This window comes from Rhinolophus hipposideros (assembly GCF_964194185.1).
Source record: "Rhinolophus hipposideros genome assembly, chromosome: 11".
Taxonomy (NCBI): domain Eukaryota; kingdom Metazoa; phylum Chordata; class Mammalia; order Chiroptera; family Rhinolophidae; genus Rhinolophus; species Rhinolophus hipposideros.
The window spans coordinates 78,972,330-78,993,707 of record NC_138057.1 but is presented as its reverse complement, the minus strand read 5'-3'; the positions used below and the strand labels follow the sequence as shown (position 1 = coordinate 78,993,707).

Sequence of the window (21,378 nt, the reverse complement as noted above, 5' to 3'; positions counted from 1 at the left end):
CTGAGGCCAAGCATGGCCAGTGCTTTGTCTACAGGCCATCAGCAACTCTGATTTCGCTGCTTCCCAAAGCTGCCGTGTCCTCTCGATGCACCGTGCAGTTCAGCGAGCAGGGGACGATTTCCCCATTAACTCGGGGCATGAGGATACGTACATTTTCTTCGGCTTTAATCATTTGCTGGTTTAAACTGAGCGTCCTTGTTAGCAAGAGCGGGCCATGCCTGGGTTTCTCGTGTGCCTGTGTCATTGCTGAAACATGGGCAGAACCCTAGAGACTTAACCAATGAGCCTGCCGATCTTTGCTGCCCAAAGCCCTGCCCCTCCCAGGGGCCGCAGGGCTCCCCCAATGGGGCCTGTGTGCAGGACGCTGCTCTAAAGCCCGGGGAGAACTCCGCTGCCTGCCGGGAGAAGGCTCGCCCACACACCCTCCCTGCCCCTCTCGGCCTCTCCCCCAGGCCTCAGCCCTCACTGAATCACCTGCTCAGCACAAGAGAAACTGACAGGGAAACTAAAAGCCTTGCCGGGGCCCTGCTTCTATAAAAGCCGAGAGTCATATTTTGTAAACTGCTGGCACTGTATATTTCTATTTTCCTTCCTTGAACGAGCTATTATCTGGCAGGTGACAGGCTCGGTGTGCTGGCTGGCTGCTCGATGCCCATGACCTGGCGTCCCAGCCTCCTGGTCCTTCAGCCTCCCGGAGCCCAGGCTGGGGAGGAGACAGACCCCCCCCCCACCTTTAGGCAGCAGGCACAGTGGAGAGGCCCCCAGGGGCAGCACGGCACTGAGCTCCAAACCTCAGGACTGCCATGCCGGGAGCTGTGGCCACCAGTACAGAAAGGACACAGAGAACACCAACTGAGCACTCAGACCCCAACACATGTGTCCTGAACCTCGCCCCGCCACCCACCCAGAAACACAGGTCCCATTACTCTGGTTCACAGAGGAGGAAAGAAGTGCAGAGAGGTTCAGCTGCTCTTCCAGGGGCTGAGTCAAAACCCAGAATCTGCACCAGAGCCTGGGTCCCAACCACTGCCCCCGTCGCAGCCCCACCCTGGGCTCCCTGCGCAGTGACGACACAGCCCTGGGTGCCTTTCCTGCCAGGCAGCCCTTGTGACGTGGCCTGAAGTCATACCCAATCAGGGAGCTCTCTCTCTCTGGGCTTCAGTTTCCCCATTTGTAACAAGGAAACGACAAGCCTGTGCCCCCCTTCCCCAGCAGTGCGGTGGGGTGAGGGGAGGGGGTAGACGTCGGATGGTTGTGCAAACCCCTCACGAGGCTCCCCTGAGGTGCTGTCCCAGGGTCCCCACCTGCTGTGCGCAGATTCACCCACCCCGTCTCACGGCCTTGCTGGGATCAGAAGAGATGTTGGGTGAGGGTGTTTTGTAACCTGGAAGGCGCCTTATGAGTTTGAATGATGAGGGAAGGCAGAGTGCTGAGGCCCCACACTGTGCTGGGAGCTTCCCATGGTTGTCACCACCAGTCCTAGCAGTTGGACCAAGGAGGCCATGTTAGCCCTGTTTGAAGGCTTGGTTAAGCCCCCGTAGTGTACCTGGAAAATGGGTGAGTTGGGGTTTGAACCAGCTTTGCCCGACACCAGGTGCTGCCTTCACCTGCACAACAGGGCCTCTTAGTCACTGAGGCTGAAGGCACAGAAAAGGGTGAGGCTGGAGCCACGCCGGCCCCTCCCACTTGAGCCCCCTCCTCCGAGCTCTGGCTCAGACCGCCTCCGATTGGGGCCAGCGCAGAGCAGGAGCCCACCTTGCTGGCAGGTGTGGTGCCAGGCCCCCAGCAGAGCCCCTGCCCCTATAACCACCCCTGTGCCCCACAGCTTCTCTCCGAGAGCCAAGGCCACGTGGCTCACCTGCTGAACTCGGTCAGTGATATCCTGGACGCCCTGCACAGGGACCGGGGGCTCGGCCGGCCCCGAGTCAAGGCTGACCTGCAGAGGGCACCTGCCAGGGGGTCGCGGCCCCGCGGCTGCGCCAACGGTGAGTGCGGTGGGGTCGCCTTCCTTGGGTGACCTGGTGCCCAGCTTCATTCCTCCATCACCCCCACCCCCATCATCCCCCACCCCCATCCCAACAAGGAAACACTGCGGCTGTCTGCAAAGGACTTCCTGCTGCCAGGCAGCCCTGGGAGCCCTGCCTGCATCCTCCTCTGAGCCCTCTCCCAGCCCGATGAGGCAGGGCTCCCACCCAGGGAGCAGCAGAGCCAAGGTCTGACCCCAAGGCCTGGGCTCTTGAGCCCAAGTGACATTGCCGGGTGGACAGAGAAGTCAGAGAGACTCAGGGATGGGGGTGGAGGGGGCACAGGCCCGCCTCCCTGACAGCCTTCCCTGTCTCAGGCTCTCGGCCACGGGACTGTCTGGACGTCCTCCTGAGCGGACAGCAGGAGGACGGCATTTACTCCGTCTTCCCCACACATGACCCCACTGGTTTCCAGGTCTACTGTGACATGCACACAGATGGCGGCGGCTGGACGGTGAGTCTCCCGGCTCCCTCTCTGCCCTGCAGACCATCAGAGCAGGCCCCTGCGGTGACCCAGGCCATGAACCCCAGGTGCTCTGAGCAGCCTCTCACTAGCCCCCCACCTGGTGCCCTCCAGCCCCCACAAACCAGCCTATAATGTCACCAAAGAACTCCACACCCCCAGAAACCTGCATGGAGCAAATGGAGGTGGTGAGCTGACCCTTGGGGCCCACTCAGGAGCAGATATTGGACCTGTGGCCTGTCCACGGAGACACCTTGTGCCCTGAGCACGAGCCCTGTCAGAACAGCAGTTCCCAGGAGTGTTGGGCGAGGCAAGGTTGAAACGGGGCCCCAGGAACCTGTTGCAGATGTGAGTTCAGGGCCGATTTTATCCTGTGTATGGTGCTTGTGCAGGAGATAAAAGAGGGGAAGCCCGGCTGCTGGGAGCAAAGACCCCGATGGACTTCCTTGCACCTCTGGTTTCTGCCTGGGTGGGAAGTGGGAGCAATGCAAGGTTTGAGCTGCCAGTAGAAAGGCAGGGATGGGACTGCAGTTGAGCCCCTCTGCTAGAGAGGTGGAGAGCATGGTGGTTACACCACGGAGGCTGGAGGGGTTAGAGGGGCGCCACCATCCACAGACAGACCTGCATGGGGCTCTCAGTCCTGCTATGGGATCTTCGGTGAGTTCCTAAGTTCTCTGAGCCTCAGTCTCCTTGGCTGGGAAATGGGGATACCCACCTGCATCTCTTAGAGGTCTTCACTAAAAGCAAAGAAAGTGGCTGGTTTAAGCAGAAAAGGAATGTACTGGAGGGAGGCCTGAGAAAATGGCTCAGGGCCACGCAGCCAGGAACAGAGCCCCCAGACCGGGCCAGGGGTTGCCTAGCGAGACCCCCACTGCCCCAGGGATGCTTGAGTAAGATGGGCAGGCAGGGGGCAAGGTGAGTACAGTTGGAGGGCAGAGCCTGTCGTTAGGCGCCTGTGTAAAGCAGCTGAGACTCCCCACAGACCCCGAAACAGACATACCTCTAAACCTCTCTTCAAGCTCCAGAGGAGAGCTTTCAAATGTACTGGATCTGCCTCTGGGAGCTAAAAGCTCTTTTGTTTTCCAAACTCAGAACATCTGAGTTATGGTGTTTGCCTCTGGGATCCCCTCAGCGAGCACACCAGCACCAGTGTACCAGCCAGAGCCCCAAAATCAGAGTTAACAGTTAGGACAGGCATAATGAAAGACCGAGACGAGGGCCTGAGCCGTGCGTCTTCCACTCCGACGAACTTGAAGTCCATCTCCCGGGAAGTCAATCAGGATTTAAGGGAGGCGTAATTCTTGGGTCCCAGGCTTCCGGGGTGATTAGAGGGGAGCCGATGAGCGAGGCAGCCGGCTCAGCCCTCCCACCCAGACACCTGGATCAGGGCTCTGGAAGAAAGGCCCGTTTCAGTTGAGAAGTGCTTGTACCACCAATAAACGTTAATATCCATTTGGGCTTCCGTCAAAAGCAATCTTTTCCCAGATACCTCTGGGCATGTTTCAGGATCACCTCCTTGCCACACAGAATCTCTCAGAAACTCAATTTTTGTTTGGAAGGGAGCTGGCCGCCGCCTCTCTGGACGCCAGTAACATCCATCCTCATTAGGTTCCATGTCCAGACTGCCTCGAGCCTCAACACTGGATGGCTCTCCCTGGTGGACAGGGCGCCGGGGCTGGACACTCCACCCAGAGCCTGCTTCCCACGGAGACTGGACCGGGCGAGTACGGGGCTCAGCAGCCCTGCCCACCTGAGGGGCACTTTACAGTTGATATGCCACTGCCAGCACCCCTCCAACCCCTGGACGCTGGCAGAGGGCAGGAGATTTGTGCAAGAGCACCCAGCAAAGGAGCAGCAGGCCCAGGGCACAGCCCGGCCTCCTGAGGCCCAGCCTCCCCCATGTCTGTGGAACTGACTGTCACACGATGGCACTCTCGGATCCATGCACTGAAGGACTGAGCGCCTACCCCCTGCCAGGCAGCGAGCTCCGCGAGCTGGGCTGGTGTGAGGGCTTCAGGGCTGCGGGGAATGGGGGAGCCCAGAGGAGAGCCTCTGATAGCGCCTGGGGCGGCCAAGAGAGGCTTCTGGATGGGGAGGTCCCAGCGCTGGGGGAGGAGGCAAAGGGCACACACCTGCAGAGGTCCGCAGGGAGAGGGTGGGGCTTGTTCTGGGACCGTGGTGGCTCCCTTCTGCCGGTGTATGGAGCTCCACGGCCCTAAGAGAAGGCGGGGGAGGCAGGCAGGGGCTGGGTCGCTTGGGTTGTGTGGGCACATGAGGAGTTGGGCTTTCTCCTAAAGGCACAGGGGTCTCCTAAGGCCTTTGGGGTTTCCCCAGGGAGGGGGTGACCCAGAGACATGGGGCCGAGGGCCATGGTGGGTGTGGGGGACAGTTAGGGAAACGTGAAGTCCATGGGTCCTGAATTCTTACTGCAGTGGGAATGAGCCACGCGTGTCTCCTTGGGGAGGGGAGGCCACGGTGGCAGGTGGACACAGGCCTCAAGGTGACCTTTCCACTGAGGTGGCCGCTGGCCCTGGCTGAGCCCACGCCTCCTCTCCATGCTCACCAAAGGCCACAGCGGCCCCGGTCCTGCTAACTGTCAAGGCCACTTCTGAGTGGACCTGACACACGCACCCACCAAGACCCTTGCCCCAGAAAAGGAGGAGGAAGGCAGGAAGGGAGGCTGCGGCCTGCTAACCTGTGACGCTGGGTAAGGACCGTCCTGGCTGGGCCCGGCTTCGTTGTCGTGTCCTTTGCGAGGTTCCCTGACCGCCAGGCCACCCCTCCTGCTCCTTTGCACCCATCACAGGTGGAGCTAAGCATCACCTGTCCACGTGTTTCCTGTCTGCCCAACCAGGAGGGAGCTCCAGGAGCAGCCGCTCGTCACCTGGTGATGCTGTAGGCCTGACTCCACCTGGTGCTTGCACACCGTCGGCACGCCCTAAATTCTTGCCAAACAAGGGACTATTGGCGTCTTTCAGCCAGGGAACTTTACCTCTCTCAGCCTCCCTTTTCTCGTCTGTTAAGTGGGGATAAAATAGAGGGCCAAGTTTCCTCATTTGGAAGGTGATGCGTGGGGTGTTTCCAGCTCACCTCCCCCCACCCTGGGAGACTGGAAAGGTCACATCCCATCTTGGGGCGCCCCCTTCCTCCTCTGGCCAGCAGGGCAGCCTCCCCATCTTGCTCAGCCTCCTTCCAGGGCCTGGGAGCCCTGTGGCCATGCCCAGGGCCCTGTGAGGGTTTTCAGTGGTCAGGAGGGGGCTGCCTGTCTGTCCTGACTGCCCCCACCGAGATCTGCCCCTAGGGGCGCTGTCACCCAGGCCTGATTGCCAAACCCTCGTCTTTGCATAATTATCAGCTGGGGTCTCAGAAATCGGGCTCCAGCCCAGGCTCTTCCACTGCAGGGACCTGCAATAGAATCGGCTCTGCTCTGAGCCTCCACTCAGATCCGCAGCTCAGCCAACTGCCCCTAACGCCATGAGCCGAGTGGCTGCAACCACCACGCTCTGCCAGGTGTTTGACTGTCGTGTGGGGTCAGTGGCTCAACTTTGACTCTAATCGCTCAGCTGAGAGAGAAACCCTCCCCTCCCCGCCGAGCCCCACCCCCTGCCTGAGCTCCTCAGGCGGGAGGAAAATCCTCCCCTCACTGGGGAAACATCAGAGGAGCCACCAGGAGCAGAGCCCAGCGGAGGCAGTGGCAGTGGGATTAGGCTCAGGCAGAAACAAGGTGCCCCCTGCTCTCAGGGGGTTCACCCCCAGCCGGGCATCCCGGACTGTGGAGTTGGAGGCCACCAGAGCAGTGGTGGCAGCGGGACGTGCTGTGCCATCAGTGAGCCACCGTGTCCCCAAGCTGCTGCCTGGCTCGACACTGGCTTCTGCTGCTCTGGGGGGTCCGTGGCACTTACAACATCCCCACCTTCCTTTGACTGAAGTGCGCCCAGAAAGCCTGCCCCCGTCCAGAGCCATTTGGATATTTCAAACGTGTAAGGTAGCTGGGGTAGTGCACGTGAGGCTCCCTGGTGCCTCAGCACTTGATAAATGGCAGCTCCGAGTGGTGTGTGCCAGGCGCGGCTGCCAAGCTGGGGAAGCATGGCGGGGGGCCAGGCCCGGGGGTACCATTTTCAGTCAAAAACAAGGCGGGGGCCCACTTCCTCCTGGGCTTGGCAGCTGCTTCTGAAGTAGAGGGAGGTGATATTGGTCAGACCTACTGTGTGCCGCCTGGTTTTCTCTTACTTCCTTGCATCTTTGCTGCGACCCTGCAGGTTAACAAAGGGGTCTTTTATGGAGAGGGAAACTGAGGCTTGGAAGAGTCCGTTGCGGACCCGTCCAAGGTCACACGGCCTGTGAAAGGCAGAGCCAGGGTTTGAACTCAGCTTGGCCTTTTCTGGAACCTGTGCTCTTGCTGGCAAGACCAGGGGCTCCCTGGGGCTGCTGCCCAGAGGTGTCCAGACAGGTTTTAAGGAGCAACTGCCTCCCAGGAAAGCGGGCAGAGCCTCCCGAGGAGCCGCCTTTGAAGGTCTGCATCCGCTCACACATTCAAGTTCTTTGTTCTCTAGAAACAAGAATCTGCCTCTGCCACAGTGCTCCTCCCCACCCGCAATCAGAGGCTGGTGGCTGCCACAGCGACACAGCTAACACCAGCCTGCAGATCACTGGTCTCCACAGTGGCTTCATCAGAGTCTAGGAAAAATCCCAGATGGTGCTTATGGTGCTTCCTGAGGACTCTTCTTAGATGGCAGAGACACCCTCTCCCCATCTCATAGGGTTTGGACCCACCCAGTCTCCAACTCTTGGGCCTCAGCAACTCTGATTACCTGCCAAGACCCAACTCAATCAACAGTTCAGCTGAGCACCTCCTCCAGGAGGCCCTCCTGGACCACCTTCCCAAACCCAGTGATGGCTCATCCTCCTCTGAGCTCCCAGCAAATGTAACAACAATCGTTACCGTTGTGGAATTCTGTGTGTCAATGAGCACATGTAACTCTCACGGAATCCTTGGGAGCCAAGGCTGTTATACTCCTCATTTTACAGATGAGGAAACGCAGGCAGAAAGATCGAAGGAACGTGCCAGGTTGGGAGCTGCTCTGCCCTGCGACTGCTGGCTTGTGCGTCCATGTCTTCTGGGTCTGTGAGCTTTCTGAGAGCCAGAGTCACCGCTGCGAGCCCCGGGGACACCACATGGGGCCTAGGGCAGCAGCCATTTCATTTTGCAGAAGACAGATGATAAGACTTAAATGGTCACACAGTCCATTGGCTACCATCGGATAGCACTTGGGTGTCCTGGGTGCCAGCCCAGGACGCTTCTTGGGGCTGGACTGGCTCAACTATGGTGAGGACCAGATGGGCTCATGGGCATGGAGGAGCAATGTCCACCCCCCTCAGCCACAGGGCACCTCTCAGTCTGTATTTGTGCACTGGCAATACCCCCTCTTCTGGCCCCAGCCCCCCAGTCTAGAGGCAGCCCCCTCTGCAAAGGTCACCCCTTAGACTAAGGTCACACCTTAGTCTTCTCATCTGTTAATTGGGAGCATGAACCCCTCCCTCCGGGCCGTGGTGGCCTCGAGGGCTGTGGCTGTCCTTGAAGGCACTGGCTGGTGCTGGGGTGACCACAGAGCCAGGCTCTGGCACTCAGGACGCTAACTGTGTACTCTTGGCACCATAGCAAAGAAGGGGCAGGTCGGATGGGGCCTGTGTGAGGAAGGGGCCCTGGTGGGAACCAGACTTCTGGAGCGCAAGACAGATCCCTGGGGCCCGTCCGACAAACGGGACAACAACCACTCTACCTCCCGCCTTCCACCCAAGTGCGGTCCTCTTTCCTTTGAAACGGCCCAGCGCCATCTGCAGAAGCATGTGGGCCCTGGCTCTGCTGGCACAGCCGCCCTCAGCAGTACTTGGAAGACGCACCGGGCAGCTGGCTTTTGAGAATCTGCACCAAGGAAACGAGCTCTGTCTGTCTTCCCACTCGTGGCAGCTGCCCAGGAGGCCAGGGTGGCCAGTGTTTCTCCATCAATCCTTGCAGCCGGAACCCAACAGAGATGCCCCAGGAGCTGGACCAATGAATATTTTAGCCTCAGAATTAATAAGTAATTATTTTCTCTACCTTCCCCCCACTTTTTGCCTGAGAGGGATTCATGTTCTGTGCGTGGGCAGAGGAGGGGAAGTGGACACATCGATCCTCTCCTCACGTCCCTCTCCATAGCTGCCTGGCTGGCCGATCCTTGCTCTGTATTCAAGGCCTCCGGCACGGTGATGTCCTGCCATCCAGGGTCCCTGAAGTCCAGCTGGTTTCCAGAAACCTGAAGCCACAGATGCAGTTTGCCCTGGAGCTTTGGAGTGAGAGAAAAGCTCCCCGCACACCTGGAACCTGGGAGGACCAGCAGACAACCTGCGGCCGCCCGGCGAGAGCACGCCTGGGAGTAGCCTGCAGGTTGCACGCTGTAATCAGCTTCAGGGTGAGGCTGGGTTCCGTGTCTGAGATCCTAGCGGTTGCCCTCGGTCACTCGGTGTTTAAACCAAGGGATAAGGACAGCCCGTGGCCACGGTCAGCAGCATCAAGCACCAGTCCTCACACTGCAGGGCGTGATCCGTAGTCAGGTGGAGAAATCAATTTAATGGGCTGTGATCAGCATTACTTTTTAAGTTGAAGAGAGTGGTATGGAATTGAAGAGGATAGAAAATATTAGCGCTCATCCGTCTTAGTGACAGGTGTCATGTCAGGGCCTTCTGTTTCAGATAGAAACACCTGTGAGTGTGTGTCACCTTGGAAGTGGCACTTTCCTGAGTCAACGCGTCTAGAGCCGCTTCTGCAAAGCCACTTTATGGGTCGAAATTCATCACCACTCAGGGTAAAGGGCCCACATTGGTAAACAACTGCTGTGGCTTCTAAGTTGGTGTCACCTCAAACCACTTGGTCGGGAACCTGACTGAAGTGTCCTTTTGCAGGTGGAAGAGAAAGGTCGGGAGGCCCGGTGGCCCCAGACACGCACTCACCCCCACTGATGTATGCCTAGCTGCTCGGGAGGGCACAGGCCTGTGACTGGCACCTAGCCGGGGAGGGCAGTGGGAAGAGGGGCTGAAGACAGTGGGCTCAGAGGTCAGCTCGTGGCATGAGAGGCCCAGCAAGGAGACAGGAGGTGCAGCCCAGGCAGCGGACGCCCTAGTCTGTGGCAAAGGCTGGCAGACGTGGGTGTAGACGTGGGTGGTAGGACGGTCGCCTTCATGTGCCCAGCCCGGCCTTCAGCTGAGGGCATGAGGTATGGGTCAGACCGCCCACTCTGCTGCCCACGACTGCCTGACCCCTGGCCAGTGTGCAGGCTTCTGTCTGTGGTAATGAGGAGGGGCCCAGGGGGCACAGAACTTGGGCCCCCGGGGGGGGGGCATGAGGAGGACTCTGAGCAGCTGCTGTGGTCAGGTCTCAGCACCAGCTGTTCTTGCCGCTTGCCTGCCTGTCCCAACATCTGGGCTTCATGCCCCACCTGTGCCTAGAAGCCTGGCACCCCCACTTTCTACTTCCTATAATACTAACAGGACAAACAATAATGATGACAATAATAATACCAGCTGCCGTGCCATTGACTCCTTGCTGAGGTCCTGGGAGGCAGAAGCCTTTCTCAGTAGGTGAGGATAGTGAGGCCCAGAGGGGCAGGGTCTTTCCCAGGCCACACGACAACGGGCAGGGTAGGGAGGAGAGGAGACAGGTGGCCGGGCCTGCGTCTAGATGCAATCTCCAGTTGGCATTTACTGAGCGCTGACTGTATGCTGGGCCCTGAGCCTTTTCTCGGTGGATGGCTACAGCCTGTGGAGCAGGAGCTGTTACAATCTCCATTCTACAGAGGAGGAAACTGAAGCTCAGGGGGGTGGACCAACTCGGGGAGCTCTGGAGCCCTGATCCGTAAGCACTGCCCACCCCACCCCCTTCCCCGGCTCCCTCCCTCCGGCAGAAACAGGCTGCCTTCTCCGGGGAGAGCGGGAGGCCTGAGCTTCTGCCGGGATTAGGCCTTTCCGCAGGCGTGCTCAGGGTCACAATGGGACTGCCATCGATACCTCTCACACCACTCAGATCTTATGAGCCTGATCGAATTTCCTTGGGCCCTTCTGATGACTCTCACATTTCAGGACTGGGCCAGATTTCAGGTCGTGGAGCAAGAAAAAGGGGGTGTCACCTCCCTCCCGCTGCCTGAGGCAGAGCTGCCCAAACACTGGGACCAATGGGTCCCCAGGGACAGACGCGGAGCGCGGAGGGACAGACCCGTACCCGGGCAGTTCCAGGCGACTGAAATCAGGCTGCTTAGTAATGAAACTGGCAGTTCACTGGTGTCGCAGCCAAACTTCTAACACTTCGGATGGACACGGGTCGGCAGCGAGGGGTGCTGCCTGAGTAAATGAGGAGGAAAAGCTTGTTAAACAGAAAGAGGTGGAAGTGGGGGCACGTGGAAACAGGATTGTCAGCGGATCTTGTGAATACTCAGGGCAGCTTCGGCCTGGACCAGCGCATGGTACTTATTTCAAAGCAATTTAACCGATGGGACTCCCGACTCCCAAACCAGGAATGTTATTAAATGAGGAACAGAGTCCGCTGGGCTGCTCATTGGCACCCGGGTCACACCCCAGCCGGATGCGGACTCCTCAACCTCCCCGGAGAGGTGCTGGGGCTCTGCTTTCCCAAGCCCCCACTGATCCTCTGCCGGGGCTTTTTTTATGAGGGTGGGGGTGACTGGTGAAGGCGGTTTGAGAGAGGGAGCTTTGGAGACGAAGTGCACGCATGCGTGTACGTGTGTGTGGTCTTGGTTTTTAAAAACTTGAAAATGGGTTTTCGGTTTTGTTTTGACCTCAGGAAGATATCAGGACCCTTACCCACCCCTTGTATTTGACTAGTGGGGAAACTGAGGACCAAGCAGGGATGAGACCAGTCCAGGGTCCCACAGCGAGGCAGAGGTTGGCCTGGAAGCTGGGTTTCCTCCACCTGCCCCAGTGACCATGATTCCTTCTTGAGGGGATGTACTGGGGGTGTGGGGGCATTTGGTCAGTCCCACCTCAGCTGCTGAGGGAAAGGGGAGGCCAGTGGGCAGGGGATGGGTGGGGGAGTGGTGCGCAGGGGACCAACATGGGGGCTGAGGGCCTGGGGTGCTTGGCGCCAGCTCTCCATCCTCATCTCCCTTTGCAGGTATTTCAGCGCAGGGAGGACGGCTCCGTGAACTTCTTCCGAGGCTGGGAGGCCTACCGGGAAGGCTTCGGCAAGCTCACAGGGGAGCACTGGTTAGGTGAGAGGCCCTGCCGCCTGCAGGGGTGGCCTGCTCTCCCGCTGTGTGCCCCAGACGGGGCGCTGGGAGAGTGGGCCCTTCCCAGATGGATGGATGTCTGTCTGTGTCTCCCATGCCCCGGTCAGCTCACAGGTGCTGCATCAAAAGGGGATCGGTACATTCAGAGTGAATGAGGTCCAGGGGCAGGTAGATACAGGAAGCACAGCCATTGTGAGGGTCCCGTGGACACGTGGGCTTTTCCTGTCCAGGACGCCCTGGCACCTGGTCACTGTCCTGAGTCCAGGGAGGTGCAGGGCTTAGTTCCACGTACCAGGAGGGCCAGGACAACCTCAAAACCGCCCCGCCCGCAGATGTCGGCGGTGCTGTGCTCGGGACACAGAGGCACTGCTTCCCGGCGGTCCCGGCACACAGTGCACGCTTCCCGCAGCGGGCACAGTCTGTGCCTGGAGCACGGTAGGGGCTCAAAGAGCTCGGATCCATATTAGTGTTATTACTATTATTCACGTACTGTTTCTCTTCAAATTCACTCAGTACTTTAAATTGTGAATGTCTTACATAATTTCATTCTAAAGAGCAGCATTCATGAAAACCACAGATGTGAGGTTCTGTGTGTTTGGGAGGGAGTTATGGCTTGAGGTGAAATTTGGGATTTTTTTGAGAGAGAATTCACTGTTTAAAGTGCACAATTCGGTGATTGTTTAGCCTATTACAGAATTATGCCGTCATCGCTACTATCCAATTCCAGAACATTTTCTGCACCGCCAACTAGAAACCCTGTACCCCTATGAGCAGGCACCCCCATTTATATTTTAACATATGCTAAACTAAACACCCTGTGTTGGAAAGACACACTCCAGCATTTGAATGACTGCATGCCCCACGGTGCACCTGTCCCACTCCAGCTTCCCCGGGCACGGATATCTGGGAGTGTCCCCCAGTGCAGTGGGGAGCGGCCCGGCAGGAGGGAGAGGGGGTGCGAGCAAAGGTGTGACTTGTGGAGAGCACCAAGCCGAGGGCTGAGCACCAAGGCCTGGGCTCCAGGTGGGGGTCAGGAGGGTCCCAGGTCTGAAAGGACATTCCGTGGAGCCCTTGGGAGGAGGGGAGGCTTGGTCCTGGGCCGGGGGCTAGGTGTGTGCCCACTCCCCTGGGTGTGCAGAGGCGTCTGGCTGCTGATTTACTTACTATCCGTCTCCGTGACCCAGGACGCATGAGGGAAGGACCTCTCTGCTCTGACCTCTGCTGCGTCCTTGGCACTGGCTGCAGGAGAGGCCGGCCAGACACCTGTGTGGACTTGACGACCCAGCCCCTACTTACTGCCACCTCCTGTGTGCCCAGCCCGTTTTACACACTTCAGCCTGGGAGGCTAGTGCTGCTGTTGTCCTCCCCTTTTTATGGATGAGGAAACTGAGGCTCAGAAAGGGCGGTCACTTGGTGCGAGTGATACAAGTCACAGGCGTGCGCGCGCGCGCGCGCGCGCGCGTGTGTGTGTGTGTGTGTGTGTGTGTGTGTGTGTGTGTTGGGGAGCCTAGGGAGGATTCATGTGCTGGAGCCCCACCAAGCTTTGAACTGAGTGAATGAAAGCAGAGGCAGGATAGGAGTTGGGGAGAGAAGCTTCTAGGTGGGGCGACCCTTCTCCTGTGCCCCCTTCCAGGTGGGTGTGTAAAGATAGGGAGAAGGCAGCTAGCTGGGGACCCTGTTCCCGCATCACCACCCGCCCCCTTAGAGCAGCATTGGAGCCTCCACTTCTGCAGGCATCTTAATTGAAATCTATCAGCAGCAATGGAAGGTTCGGGAGGAAACATTTAAGCAGAGCCTTGATTAGCTCCTGGCAGACAGAGCCCTGACTAGAATGTCAACTTGAGCCCAGCCCACTACTTCCCGGAGCTGTTCCCTCCCTCCGCGTTGCCACATTCCCCTGTCACCTGCTCATCAGTGTTTTGTCTTTTCCTATTGAGTTATGGGAGCTCTTTATATATTAAGGTTATTGATCTTTGTCAGATACACATGATACATATTTACTGCCAGTCTATCTTGCAGCTTTTTTTTTTTTTTTTGGTAAAATTATTGCTTATTTCCTAGAAATTTAAATTTTGTATGTAGTCAATTCTGCCAGCCTTTTCCTTCTTATCTTCTGGGTTCCAGGCCCTGTTTTCCCCTCCCAGTTTTATGAAAATGTCTCTTATTTTTTAATGCTTCTCTTGGTGTTATGTGTTAGGTTCAGATCTTTAATCCATCTGGGAGTTCACGGGGTAATGATATGAGGTTTGGGGTCTAAGTGTCTTTTCGCTCCACTTTAATCTGCTGGCTCCTTCTCAAGTGCTGTAATTTGAACTGTGATGGATGATGGGGTCAGAGGTCAGCTCACCAGCCGGGGGCCTGGGGAAGTGGGGGTGGTGAGTACCCTGGCAGATCAAGGGCTGGAGAAGCACAGAGAGCCAGGACGGAGGGAGCGAGAGGGAAGTAAGGAGGTGGCATTCATGGGAAGAAGGGTGAGCTGAATCCAAGGGGAACCAGAGGCCCCCTGCATCCCCGCCCCACCCCTCCCTTGGGGCACACTGCCCAGGGGCCCCTCGTGGGCATGGGGACGGCCCATCAGGATCACAGGGAGGCTTAGCCCAAAGGAATGGTGTGCTAATGGTAGGCCCTTGGGCATCAGCCACCATCCAGGGGTGGGGAAAGGAATCTTCCAGCATCCCCCCTGGGCTGGCCTCCCTCTTGCCCTTTTCCGGGATCAGATTGTTTGCCTAGGGCAAGAACTGAGTAAGAGCAAGGAGTTGCGGCAAATCTGCCTGGGTTCAAATCCCTGCTCTGCCACTTACCATCTGTAAGTTGGGCCAGTTACTTAACCTCCCTGTGCCTCATTTTCTCACTTATAAAATAGCGATAATAAGAGTGCCTGCCTCACTGGATGGTGACAGCAGCAGCAAACACCTGGATAGTATGTGCAGCGGGCCGGGCACTGCTCTAAGAGCTGCACAGGGATTCTTTCATTAAATTGGATTCATTCCAATTACACAGGGTCCATTAATCCACGTGAGGCACTCAGAGCAGTGCCTGGCTTCTGTAAGCTCCATCCAGGGTGTTTGTCGTCACTGATGCCCGCTGCCTGCCCTTCAGAGTTTGTGAAGCCCTCTGGCCCCTCTGTCATGCGGGGCGGCCTGCGGGGGTCTCAGCTCCTGCTCCCCACATTAGAACGCAGGACATGGTGAGGCCAAAAAGGAACACCCACGGAGCCACAGGTAGGGGGTTCATACCACTATAGTCTCACAGGCGGCCGGGTTGGAGACACAGGGAGCAAGAGCTACACTACCCGCAACCTGCCGTTCACTTCTCTGCCAACCAACCTCACTTTTTAGCTGCAATCCGCCGTGCTAACTGCAATCCGCTCTTGCTAGCTCAGCCACCATCGTCTTGCTAGCCCCCATCTGCTGCTAGCGTAGCCACGGCAGTTATATTAGGGGCCAGTGGCTCACTGGTTACAGCTGACGGCCAACTAGCCACAGCTGATGGCCATCCAGTCACAGTGATGGCCATTTACTACCCGAGCCAGCACCTTTCCACATGAGGGCAAGAGCCTGGAAACTGCACTCCTGGCTCTGTCCCCACACTCCACCCCTACAGGCTCTCGCCTCACAATCTACGTGACAAGCGTCTTCCGTGAGGAGCCCTGTGCGAGGAGCCTGGAGGTGAATACAATATCCTGGACACAACCAGGCTCTCTGCGCACAGCCAGGGTTTTTCAGGGCACTGCCACTCTCTCTCGGCACAGCCAGACTTCCTGGGCACAGCCAGTCTTTCTCACATATTCTCCACGGCGGCTGGTTGAGACACAAAAGCAAACATCCGCCAGTTCCACTGCATGGTGGTACGTTCCCAAGCAAACAGTCAAGTGGTCCATTAAATTAGGGATGGAGCCCATTCCCCATAGTCCACAGTCATTCACCAGGGCTGTGAGCCTCACAACGTGTGCCCTCTCCGCAGGGAAAGGGCTCCAAGTCCTCCCCAACCTGGGGTTGGGGGCCTCGGCAAGCACTTACCAGCCCACAGGGCCGCAACGACCTTCGCTTTCTCTGGCCTCTGCTGGTTGGGGAACCGTCCACATCTTCCCACCCCTCCACGGGGTCCAGCTCTCCGGCAGCTGCTCCTCCTGGTCTTCCTGAGACCGAGTGGTCATACGCACAAACTGGTCCACCGCTCTTCGGGGAGCTTTGGCTGGCACCGTATCCCGCTGACTATGCTATGTGTCGCGCGGGACAGCCTGCGGGGTCTCTGGTCCGGCTCCCCACATAAGAACGCAGGACATGGTGAGGCTGAAAAGGAACACCCACGGAGCCATAAATAGGGGAGTCACACCACTATAGTCTCGCTGGCAGCCGGGTTGGAGACACAGGAAGCAGGGGCCACACTACCCACAACCTGCCGTCCGCTTCTCTCTGCCAACCCACCCCACTTGCTAACTGCAATCCGCGCTTGCCAGCTCAGCCATCATCTTCTTGCTAGCCCCCATTTTCTGCTAGCGTAGCCACAGCAGTTATATCAGTGGCCAATGGCTCACTGGGTACAGCTGACGGCCAACTAGCCACAGCTGATGGCCATCCAGTCACAGTTGATGGCCATTTACTACCTGAGCCGGCACCTTTCCACGTGAGGCCGGGAGCCTGGAAACTGCCCTCCTGGCTCTGTCCCCACACCCTCACATTAGTGCCCTGAGGCCCAATCCACAGGAGTGCAAGCTGGGCCCAGACAGGGAAGAGGCTTGCTCTGAAACTCCAGCTAGGGAGTGGAGACCCGGCAGGGAGATGAGAGCCCTATGCTCTCACGGCCTGGTCCTGCCGGGGTCCTCGGGGTCCTCGGTGAGGAAGATATGGATGCAGGGACATGCTGGGCCTGGGCCATGGGGCCGAGGCCCCCCCACCGGGATGGTGAAGGGCCGAACATCGGTATGCACAAGCTGACCCACTGGGGGGGGGGAGGTGTGGGGGGAGCGCAGGAAAGGCAGGCAGGAGGGAGAGACTGATGAAAGTCACTCAATGCTGATAACTTGTAAGGCGTTTAATTAAATGGCCTCTTCATCAAGAGGTAATCAGAACGGCAGGGAAGCACCTTGAGTGAGTGTGAGTGTGTGTGTGTGTGTGTGTGTGTGTGTGTGTGTGTAGGGGGGTACCAGGGGGAGAGGGAGGCCTGGCATGAGACCCCAGGATGGGCACAGCAGAGCCGAGGAGGGGAGAGAGAGAGAGAGAGAGACCGGAGGGAGAGGGGGGGGGTGTTGGGTGTTGGGGGGGCGGAGGCGTGAGGGGTCCAGAGCCAAGCCCTGGAGGCAGACGCCACCTTCTGCCTCTCACCCATTTATTGAGCACCTGTTGTGTACTGAGCCCCACCTCACATACTTGGGGTTGTTGTCCCTTTCTGCCACCAACCATATGAGCTTAGCTCTCATTTCTCCCTATTTCTCTCTGTGGGGTCACCTTCTAAGTCCCCCAACTTCTCCTGCATCCTCCCCCATCCAGGGCTCAGAAGGCTCCACGCGCTGACCACGCAGACGGCCTATGAGCTGCATGTGGATCTGGAGGACTTTGACAATGGCACGGCGTACGCCCACTATGCGAGCTTCGGCGTGGGCTTGTTCTCCGTGGACCCCGAAGAGGACGGGTACCCGCTCACGGTGGCCGACTACTCGGGCACTGCAGGTAGGGCTCCAGGGTGCAGCGGGGGGCCCAGCAGTCTTCCCACCTGGGAGGGCAAAGGCCCTGCCAGGTCAGGAGCTCTGCCTTCTGGGGTTAGGATCAAGGCTTCTCCCTTCCCATCCAAGTCCCACCTGGTCCTCACCCCAGCAATGGAGTGTCCCCCAATTTTGCATAGGAGCCAAGTGAACCCAGAGCCAGGAAAGGGAACACCTAGGGTTTGGGATGTCCTGAGCCTCTAAAGTGTGGTGGCTGAACCCCTCTGGGCTGGGTTTCTCTTCTTAGGCAGAAGCAAGAAAGCAAGGAAAGGGAGCATGTGAACAGGCTTGGGAGAGGGAGAGAAACTGCCTAGACCCAGGGACAGCCACCGGGCCCCGGAGGTGGCACCGTGGGAGCGTGCGAGCTGCGTGGACACTAGGGGTGTGTTGGGGCAGGTGTGTGTGCACCAGCATGTAAACGTGGGGAGCACTGTGCTCATGTGTGCACACCCACCCGTAGCTGTGCTCACACGCCTGCGCCTGTGTCCCGAGTACACACCTGTGTGTGCGCGCCTGCGCAGGGGACTCCCTCCTGAAGCACAGCGGCATGAGGTTCACCACCAAGGACCGCGACAGCGACCACTCGGAGAACAACTGCGCCGCCTTCTACCGCGGCGCCTGGTGGTACCGCAACTGCCACACGTCCAACCTCAACGGGCAGTACCTGCGTGGCGCGCACGCCTCCTACGCCGACGGAATCGAGTGGTCCTCCTGGACCGGCTGGCAGTACTCGCTCAAGTTCTCGGAGATGAAGATCAGGCCGGTCCGGGAGGACCGCTAGGCCGGCCCCGCCCACCTGCGGCCTGCCCCACCCCCACCCCACCCGGCCCCGCCCACCTGCGGCCTGCCCCACCCCACCCCGGCCCCGCCCACCTGCGGCCGGCCCCACCCCGCCCCGCCCACCTGCGACCGGCCCCACCCCCGCCCCGCCCCGCCCACCTGCGGCCGGCCCCGCCCCCACCCCGGCCCCGCCCCGCACCCCACCGCGCTCCCGCTCCTTTGTCTGCCCGCCCGCACCTGGCTGGCCCGCTCTTGCTCTTGCGTTGGGGTGGGCCAGGCCAAGCCTGACACGGAGCCCCCTCGGCAGGCAGGCGAAGTCACACCTCACCGGCACACTGTTTCCACCCCCCGATTTGCCTCTGATGGGGGGCAGGGCAGACTTGACCCAGAATTCTACCTGCCCAGTCTGTGGCTCCTAGGCCGGCTGCCTTCTGGCCAGGAGTCTGCCACGCACCCGCCGCGGCCTCTCCACTTGGCCAGTCCACACACCCAGCGTTACAGCACCCCAGGAGCCCTTCCAGCAAAGGAAATGTTCGGATCTTCCGAGTCTGGTGTGAGACCAGCCTCCTGGGGCCTCCCAATTCCCCTCCCTCGTTTCCATGGTGCGTGGAGATCCCACCTCTACCCTAAGACCCTAGTGAGCTGCTGGTGTGAAGGCTGCCGGTAGCCATGGGTCCCACCACGTCCCCAGGCCAGGCTGTGGCTCAGCTGCCAGTGGGGACTCATGCCCCAAGGTGGCCAAGGCTGGTTCCCAGAGTCCCCCACCCATTAAACCCCATGTTCCCGCAGTGCCCTTGGCTGTTGTGCCCAGCCTCCTGCTTTCCTGGGGCAGCCAGAGCCCCTCCCCACCCCATTCTCCTGCCTGCCGGAGGAGGGTGCAGACCCTGCACCACTGGTCTGAGCCCAGCCAGTGAGGACCTCTAGATTCTCTGGGCAGTGGTGGGGCTGGTACCACCCTCACCACCAATTTCCAGGCCCCCCAGGAGCAGACCTGGAGGGTGGAGGCTGGACCTGGAGGGGTTTGGCGGCTATTACCCCATCTGCTCAGAGACTGCCCCCTGCTGGTAATTATGGGTACTGCCACCTCTGGTGGCGGGGGTGGGAAGGAGGCCTTACTGGGCAAATCCCGTTAACTGAGGCTCCAGCCAGGCACTGAGAGACATTTTCTCACCGAATCCTCCCAATGCCCGATATACCATCGTTGCACCCCGCCCCCCCAACAAGAACCACAGGTTCCCAAGATCAGCGACCAGGAAGGGCAGGGCTGGGACCCCTGACCTTAACCTTCTGCTGAACAAACTAGGGGCTGAAGTATTTGCTGTCAGAACCAAGCGTAGGGCTGTTTTTCCAAGTTCCCACTTGAGGGGACCTGATTGGGTGGGGCGGTGTTGAGGGCCGAGAAGTCAGCCTGGGGAGCTGCCCAGAGGGGGCGCATCCCACCTCCTCACGCAGGACGCCCTCACAGAACACCTGGAGGCAGGTACATGGGGTGTGTAGGGCCCAGCTCTCCCCCACCCCCACTGGAGTTCGTGCTTCAATGACAATAAATCAGAGTTAGCCGGGGCAGCAGGAAAGGCCCGGAGTGCCACTGACTCACCCTGCAACCTGGTTGTCGGCGGTCAGCAAAGGTTTGCTGGACATCTGCTGTGGGCCAGGGCCTGCCCTGGCTGCAGGACAAGACCGAGTCCCTGTCCTCTTGGCACTCAGCTCAAAGCAGAGATGGCCAAGACACAGGTGCTTACAGCCCAGTGTGACACAGGCAGCCCAGGTGCCGGCAGGGCTGGGGGCAGTGGGCGCGGGGACGTAAGATGACCACACAGGACTTGAAGCGGAGAGCCTTGCTGGCCTCCTTTCCCATCCTTTAGAAGCCAAGAGAGCCAGCCCACCTGGGCCACTGGGACCCCCAGCCAAGGAGCAGAGCCTGGGTGGGCCCCCGAGTCCTCATCGTGGGGAGTCCCCCTCTCCCCCATCAGCCCCAGGCTGGAGGTGGCTCCTGCTGCCAGCTCTGCAGTGCCAGCCGCTATTTAGAAAGCGCCAAGCTCTTTCTGATGTGTCATCCAACAAACTCCTGGGGAGTGCGATGCGAATGGATTCACAGCTGTGTGTGTGTCAGGATGCCCCCGCCAGGGCTTGGCGGAGGAACAGACGTGCCACAGCCTGGGCCTGGCAGGCGGATGGCTGAGGGTGCTTTCCGGGGCCTGTGGTCAGCGTTGGCCGGCCTGGAGACACCCATTTCTTCCTGCTTGAGGGCATCAGCCCAGGCCTGGCACCACGAGGGGCACGTGGCCGAACCAAACACTGGCTGGAAGGGCACAAAGCCCCCCATGCTGGGGACACAAGGCCAGTGTGCCTCTCTTCCCAACGGGCACCTCTTCAAAGGTGCTGAGCACAGGTGGCCCTGCACACCCACTCTGGGCCAGGAGGCTACAAGGCAGGCCCGGGGCCGGCCTCAAGGAGCCCACACAGATGGCAGTGACCACAGGAGAAAGGGGTGCAGTGGAGAGGGGCAGCTCCAACGAAACCTGAGGGATGACAGACGTGTGCAAAGGTCACCTGGGACCATCGTCACTGCACCCGAACCCTGACCCATGGGCCCGATTTGATGGTTTGATGGCGGGGTGCCTGTGGCCCTGCCATCCATGTCACCTGTCCAAACCCCTCCCCAGTTCCTTCCTCTTTTGTTGAGAGGAGCCAGCAGGGGAGGTGGGTCTCTATACTGGGATCTTAAGGCAGTGCGCTTAGGCCCCCCCCCCGCACCCCTACTTCTGAAAGGTCCTCTCCACAGCCCAGGTAGGTTCCGTGGAATCAGACAGGGGCCTCAGTCCTTGCCCCCCAAACTTTGGGTACATCTCTGAGTTAAACCAGAGGTTGGCCACCTGAGTTCCCCGAGCCCAGTGGACTAATGGACCTGGGTTTCCACCCTGATGGCCTCAGCTTAGTCAGCGGGAGATAAGGACAGAGCTGTGAGCAATTCTCAGATTGCATTTTCCCTCTGCAGCTACATGTAAATAGGTTTTATCTTGGGGCGGAAGGAATATAGTCAGTGCCCGCCTCTTCCTGATCCCCTCACCCCCACCCTTTCACCCACACAGGCCTCTGGCTGGCTTGGCTGGGGCTGGAACCCCAGAAGTCGGG

General features: G+C 59.1%; 1 protein-coding gene across 2 annotated transcripts in view; it reads left to right on the top strand.

Annotated features, from left to right (window-relative positions):
• Positions 1–21,378, top strand: part of FIBCD1 (fibrinogen C domain containing 1) — a 33,905-nt gene that overhangs the window by 11,992 nt on the left and 535 nt on the right. For both annotated transcript variants that reach the window (XM_081066885.1, XM_081066886.1), the window contains exons 4-8: positions 1,826–1,985; positions 2,342–2,478; positions 11,648–11,744; positions 17,252–17,431; positions 17,985–21,378. The exon at positions 17,985–21,378 is cut by the window's right edge and continues 535 nt beyond it. In XM_081066885.1, coding sequence (XP_080923011.1) covers positions 1,826–1,985; positions 2,342–2,478; positions 11,648–11,744; positions 17,252–17,431; positions 17,985–18,244 — 834 coding nt within the window. In that variant the 3' untranslated portion in view covers positions 18,245–21,378. The remainder of the gene's footprint in view (positions 1–1,825; positions 1,986–2,341; positions 2,479–11,647; positions 11,745–17,251; positions 17,432–17,984) is intronic.